Source organism: Olea europaea, chromosome 6 (genome assembly GCF_002742605.1).
Source record: "Olea europaea var. sylvestris chromosome 6, O_europaea_v1, whole genome shotgun sequence".
Lineage (NCBI taxonomy): Eukaryota > Viridiplantae > Streptophyta > Magnoliopsida > Lamiales > Oleaceae > Olea > Olea europaea.
This window is the reverse complement of record NC_036242.1, coordinates 4,971,725-4,979,448: the sequence shown is the minus strand read 5'-3', so window position 1 is coordinate 4,979,448 and position 7,724 is coordinate 4,971,725. Positions and strand designations below refer to the sequence as shown.

The window sequence follows — 7,724 nt, the reverse complement described above, 5'->3', positions numbered from 1 at the left end:
TGTTAGCTGCGAAGATTTTTCTTTGACGACTTTTGACCGCAAATGCTTTGTGCAGAATCAACGATTTGTCAGCTAAGATGAATTATTCCATAAATTATTGATTTTCTAAAATTCGTACGCATTTTAAGAATTAGTGTGGTTTTAAATTTATTCTTTATTCTAGTATATTTTTCCTTTTGCTCTTCATCACCGTGTTTACTCAATAGCTTAATAGTCTAAATTAACATTCTGATTTTAATAATATATATTAGAAACACAAATACCTAAATTTAATTTTTTCGATTAAATTTAACTCTTTACAATTTCGGTATTATTATTTGATAATAACTTTTTGAAATTTAAAATATTCGACTCGTAAAATGTATTCAAAGTGCATGTTTAGCTCCATCCAATTCAATTGCTGGTTTTGTTCACTCTTTCATTTGGGGTTAAATTTCAACTTAGTAATTATTTAGGGGGATTACTATGTATTTGTTTTATTTTATTTTAAGGAATTTTTTGGAGATACTCTTTCAAACATCTTCAAAATTTCTTCTCTACTGTCAATATCCATTGGGATAAGTGACAACGAATTTTTATGAAAGTTTGCTAAAGATCCATGCAACAAATTAAGATGCTTGAGTTCTTATACCTTGGGGACATCAAGTTTCGTGGTGAGATACTTCCAATTCTATTGCATTGCCATGAACTTCAAATTATTGTCATATTTGATAATGAATTAAAAAGTACTTAATTATCGACTTCCAAATGAAAATGGAATCTTATCAGCATTTCAAGAATTATGTTTGATAACAATGACTTCACAAGCACTTAATTATCGACTTCTTATTAGTTGGTACTTCTTTCTTTCATTAGATCTATTTCATATGAAAATAAATTTGATGTTTGAAACCTATATGCTTAAATGGTTGACAGGAACTATTCCAAATGAAATTGGAAACCTATCGGCACTTGAATATTTAGATTTAGCGTTCAACTCTTTCAATGGTACGTAACAAGACCTCCTAAACTTATTTTAAATATTAAATCTATTTCAATTCTTATATGTGTCTTAACTAATGTTGATATCAAAACTCTAAATTTAAATGGTATCATGTAACAAACATTTTCATGATGATGGAAAATCTAAATGAACTTTAGGTTACCAATTAGGCATTTTACACTCTTTTGACAAATGTTTTGTTAGCACGTATGGTGTTTTTCAAATGATTATTAAAAGTGCATTGTACTAACATCATATCCTACGTTACATACCCAATCAGCTTGGGATGATGATGGACACCACTAGAGGCTACCCTAGTTATAATATTTAGTCAATATTTTAAAATCTTTTCATTATTAGTAGGATTCGTTTTTTTAATTGTTAGTCTGAGGACCTAGGATGTAATTTTAGTTAATCTTAATGATTAGGTGTATCTTTGTTAGCTACAAAGATAACATTTGTACTGTGGAGTATTTTGATTAAAACATTATAAAAATTGTGAGAGTTTTTCTTTTACAAATTTTTTACCTCAAATGTTTTGTGTGGAATGAACGATTTGTCAACATTATCTGATTACAAACCAACGAATTATTGATCATCTAAATCCACATGCATAGACTGATTGTTGTTTTTTGTTTATTTTTTTAGTATACTGTTCCTTTGATCCTGTATCACCTTGTTTACTAAGTAATTTAGTGTTCTAAATCATTCTAAAATCATTTTTATTTTAATAATAGAGCCACCATATTTGATTTTAATATTTTCGAATTTAATTAAATCTAACACTTTACAATTTCAATATTATTGTTTGATAATTATTTTTTGAAATTTTAAACATTCAAATTTTTTATTTTAATTTTTAATACCATAAAATGTATTCACAGGAAGCATTCCATATGAAATTGGAAACTCATCGGTACTTCAATATTTTTATTTGGATTCAAATATCATAACAGGTACCTATCTACTACTAAATTATTAACTTTTGGTATCCATTAATTGATTGTCTTGACAAATACCTCAATGCAGGTACAATTCCACATTCAATTGGCAGTTTATCAAACTTGAAGGAGTTGTTTCTGTTCAATAACAGTCTTCATGGTTAAATACCTGAATCCATCTTCAATCTCTCCACGTTACAAGTAGTTGCTTTTACTGGCAATAGTATATCCGGCAATCTCCCATCATCAATTGCCAATGGGCTCCCTGATCTCGAAGGTCTCTATCTTGGTGACAATCAATTGAGTGGAAAAATTCCTGCCTCTGTTTCAAATTTTTCTAAGCTTGCTCACTTGGATCTTAGTGACAACTTCTTCAGTGGAAGAGTACCAATTAATCTTGGGAATTTATAGAACCTACAGAATCTAAGATTGGGTAATAATGAGTTGACAAATGATCCTTCAATACTGGAATTGGATTTTCTTATTTCATGGAAAAATTAGAGGATTTTGAAGAAAATATGGATGGGATTCAATTCTTTTCATGGAATATTACCAAAATCCTTTGGTAATTTGTCAATATTTGTTGAATTTTTTGGTGCCAATAATTGTGGTAATAAAGGTATCATTCCAAAAGAAATTGGTAATATGAGCAACTTGATCCAGTTAGATATTGGAGCCAATGAATTTACACGAGCAATCCCTGACACGTTGGGTCAATTAAGAAAATTGCAAAAGCTGAGACTTTGTTTCAATAAACTAGGAGGGTCGGTACGTTTCAACCTTTGCAATTTGGTAAATCTCTATCATCTAGGTTTGAGCAATAATACACTTTCTCAACGGACACCAACTTGTTTAGGAGATCGTACCTCTTTACGATAAATTCATTTAGAAGACAATTCATTGACTTCCGCTATCCCATCCACACTTTGGACTAACAAGGATATTCAGATTTTGAGTTTAGCTTATAATTTGCTGAATGGGTCATTGGCTTCAGAAATTGGAAACATTAAGAGCATGAGAGAGTGAAATTTATTAGGAAATCAATTTTCAAGTGATATTCCAAGCACCATTGGGCAACTTCAGAATTTGGAAAATCTAACATTGTCAAACAATCAGTTACATAGTCATATACCTGAGTCCTTTGGGAATCCGATTTCATTGCAAAATTTGGATCTATCCAAGAAAAATCTCTATGGTGTAATCCCCAAGTCATTGGAGAGACTAGAGAACCTTGAGTATTTCAATGTTTCGTTCAATGAACTCGGTGGCGAAATTCCAAATGGAGGGCCTTTTAAGAATTTCACGTCAGAATTTTTTGTAGGCAATATAGAATTGTGTGGAGCATCTCAATTTAAGGTCAAGCCATGCAAAGATAATAAAACCAGATTATCAAGCAATACCAGATATTTGAAGTACATTTTACCATTAGTTGTTGCATTGAGTTTGGCCATTGTTGTGGTTTATGTAATAAGACGCTATAGAAGAAGTATAGTTCCACTAGCTCACTCTACTTCTCTCATCACCATCAAGAGGATTTCATATTATGACGTTCTAAATGCTATTGATAATTTTGGTGAAGGGAATCTTATTGGCAAAGGTAGTATTGGTTTAGTGTACAAGGGAATATATTCAAATGGAATGATAGCTGCAATTAAAGCTTTCAATCTAGATTTGGAAGGTTCAAACCAATGTTTTGATACTGAGTGCCAAATATTTTGCAACATTCGTCATAGAAATCTNGCTTTCAATCTAGATTTGGAAGGTTCAAACCAATGTTTTGATACTGAGTGCCAAATATTTTGCAACATTCGTCATAGAAATCTTGTCAAGATAATTACTAGTTGCTCTAACCTTGATTTCAAAGCCTTGGTACTGGAATATATGCCTAACGGAAACCTTACAAAATGGCTATTCTCGAGCAACTATTTCCTAAATATATCTCAAAGATTGGAAATAATGATAGATGTGGCATCTGCACTCGAGTATCTACATCATGGGTGTCAATTTCCGATTGTTCATTGTGATTTGAAGCCCAACAACATACTTTTAGATGAAGACAAGGCAGCCCATGTTGGAGAATTTGCCATTTCCAAGCTTTTAACTGAAGACCAGAGAATTTCAATTACCAAGACGTTGGGAATCATTGGATATATGGCTCCAGGTAAATGATTTTGTCAACTACTTATATATATTGCTACACAGTGTGTTGAATTACTATTAAAAATAATTATGGCCCGTGCAATTAATTTTATACTAACATATGCAGCGCGGTTATGTAAATTGAATAAATTACTTTTGCAGCAAATTTAGTTGAAAGAGTTCAAGAACTGTTGTGAATTTATAATCATGACATACATAATAGAAAGATAGTAATTGGTCTAATGCACACAACTAATAATTGGTTTAATACACATGCACACCCATGAATTGTGCAAAAAATAATCATTGGTCCATTGGTGAAAAAAGATAATCACGACTTGAAAAAAAACTCTATGCATGCACATAAAAAAAAATTTACTATATTTTGGAGAGGAATCATACTAACAATGTATTATAAAATAGAGAGAAAGGGAGAAGAAAGTAATGAATTCAACAGACTTTTGTGTATTTTATTGAGAACCGAAATTTTCATATTTATAGAAAAGAATTAGGTAGAGATACAATAATCATAATTAACATGCAAGGGTATAATGTTCATTTACCAATAAACATATAATTTACAACATATATGTAATTAGGATAATTATATATCTACAACAACTTTTATTATTTACACCATATTCTAATTTTACTTATGGTCCTTAATCTTTGCTTAATATAGCATTTATTCTCTAATTTTTTTCAACGAATTTTTATTATTTACCAATAAACATATAATTTACAACATATATGTAATTAAGATAATTATATTTTCACAACAACATTTATTATTTACACTATATTCTAATTTTACTTAAGGTCCTTAGTCTTTGCTTAATTAGTATTTATTCTCACCTTTTTTTTTTTTTTTTTACGAATTTTTATCCTCAACATTTCATTAATTAGTACATATCATCTCTGATAGCGGTTTTTGTCCAATAATTCTTTTGGAGGACGTAAGAAAACTTACTTATCCATTATATTTTTTTATAAAAATAAATACAAAAGTACGATATAATACATTTTTCCTCATTTCAAAAGTGTGTAAACATATATTTTGATATAAATCATCATCAAGGATGAGATGTGTTCCGAGGTGATGGATATTGAAGATAAGAATTAAATAAAAAAGTTAAGAATATAAATGTTATAATGAGAAAATATTGAGGACCTTATCTCCAATTAAAATGTGGATTTAGAAGAAAAAATTTTGGTGTGAATATAATGAGCCATGTTATTAACCATTATTTTGCTTGCTAACAATATATTAGTGTATTAGCGTTGGTTCACATTTATTTATTTGTCATTTATCATTTCGCTTGTTAGTTTGATCACATATGTCAATTTTATGGAGTATGGGTCTCGGGATTAATATCGACTATGGCTGATGTTGATAGCTATGGGATTATGATGATGGAGACATTTACCAAAAAGAAGCCGACATGTGATATGTTTGTTGGAGAGTTCACAATGAGGAAATGGGTGTTCAAATCATTCCCCGATGCAATAATGCAGATAGTGGCTGTTGATCTAGTGAATCCAATCGAAGAAAATATTCAAGCCAAAGAGATCTGCTTTAAATCAATCATGGGGCTAGCACTAGAATGCACGGTTAACTGGCCCAACGAGAGGTTCAATATGAAAGATGTTCTAACAAGGATAGAGAAGATCAAAACTGAATTTTGTAAAGCAAAATACTGAGGTGGATTAAGATGAAGAGGTTTGTTTCATAATTAAATTTACTTTTTCTATCTCGTAAGAACACAAAAAGGATAGTATTTGAGCTAAAATTTTATTAATGAAATCAAAACCAATCTTTAGTTTTAATTCTCGTAGAATCCAGTACATATTGACTACTCTTTAAAACATACTTTAATCATCTCTCATAAGCTTGATATCTTTCTATTACATAAAAACTTGGAAATCATTTTTGGCTTCCGCCATTGTTTTACGGCATGTTATTACTGTGAGTTGTTGCTGTGTAAGAAAATCATGATATCATTACACGGGTGATACTGATGAGTTGATAAGCAGATGTAGCATTTTCTTTTAATTCTAAATTATTATTTTAGTAAAGTTGCAATGCCCTGTTTGATTCTGTTTCTGATGACATTCTATGTTTCTCTGTCAACATTTTCCAATGAAAAACAGTGTGATTCCTGCTGGATAAAAAAACCAACTTTCATCTCTTTCCTCTTTTTTATTTACTATTGCTTGTGAATCAAAGATCTATTGAATCCAATCGAAGAAAATATTCAAGCCAAAGAGATCTGCTTTAAATCAATCATGGGGCTAGCACTAGAATGCACGGTTAACTATTGCTTGCGAATCAAAGATCTAACAGGGCCTTAATTCAGTAAGACAAATGCCAAAAATCGCACACAATCAAATTAATGACCAAATAATTCAGAAAATCAGAATTTATATTGAATTATCGATGATAAATAAATTATGTTTCTTCATTTCTTGATTTGTGGAGGCCTCAAGCTCTCCACAAAGGGAGACATTCCCACCGCGAGACATGTTTATATTGGTATTTTCTGTTGGAAAAATTTTCGAATCTTTAATAATTTTGTTCCATAAGGATTTTGGAATTTTCATGTTGATTTAGTTATGTCTTCTAAATGAGAAACTCTAGAAATTCACTAATCATAATGATGCTATGTGAACGAAATAATAAATGCACCAACAAATTGAATCACATATAATTTCCTGTTGATTAGTGAGAATATCAATTAAGATAAACAAGGAAGACTACTTGATTTAAAGAAAAACAAAAAAATGTACAGAAATTGAGACAATAGCCGCATATTCATTATCTTTTGCTCTGTCTAAAGGCATTCTTGTACAACCTTAAATTAGTAAGGGCATTTCTGGCTTCTAATTGTGTCTGTACTTTGGAGTACTTTTAAATATAGCTTTGTCAAACCAACCATTTTCCATTTTAACCATAAAAATCTAACATTCACCACAATAGCCATTTCCTGTGTAAAAGACTAAAACGCCCTTAAATGAGTTATATAATTACAAAAATAGAAATATGGTAAAAAGACAAAAATATCCTTAAGTTACAAATAAAAATCCAAACAAGGCTCAATTGAAATTTGAAAACGAAGTCAGTCTTTTCATCAGTTTACTCTAACACGATAAAAACTCTTCCATTTTTCATCCACTTCAACCTCAAAATTTCATAAACTTATCAGTTATCAACCTCAACAGAAAAATTTAGTTAAATTTCAGCACTTCAATTCGGTAAGTATCTTTTCGTAGTATTTAATTTTATTTTTATTGAAATCGTATATTTTTTTTAAATGGTAGAAAAAATAATATTAGAGTCAAAGTTCAGGCCGGCATCGATCAGACGTCGGAACGACGGATTTAACGACGGTCCGGACGGTCCGGATTCCGTTTGCAGACTCCCCCGCCCCTCGATTCTGATAATTTTTTTCTGATAATTTATTCTGACATTTTTAATTCGTAATGCAGATATGGCAAAAGCGTGTGTCCCAATCTGTTATTTCGGCGAATTTCAAAGGAAGGAAAATGGTTAATGGGAATGGAAATGGACGAGTGAAGGATAAGGGGTTGCTGCTATTACGATAACAAAAAATACTTCGTTTACAGAAATGTACAGTGAAATACAAAACATGCTTAACGTCGAT

At 30.6% G+C, this 7,724-nt stretch overlaps 1 protein-coding gene across 1 annotated transcript; it reads left to right on the top strand.

Annotated features, from left to right (window-relative positions):
• The first annotated feature begins 2,445 nt into the window (after positions 1–2,445).
• LOC111395035 (LRR receptor-like serine/threonine-protein kinase EFR) lies at positions 2,446–4,092 on the top strand. Its single transcript, XM_023021059.1, has 2 exons — positions 2,446–2,691; positions 3,007–4,092. The coding sequence occupies exons 1-2, from the start codon at positions 2,446–2,448 to the stop codon at positions 4,090–4,092; spliced, it is 1,332 nt and encodes a 443-aa protein (XP_022876827.1).
• Positions 4,093–7,724: the final 3,632 nt, after the last annotated feature.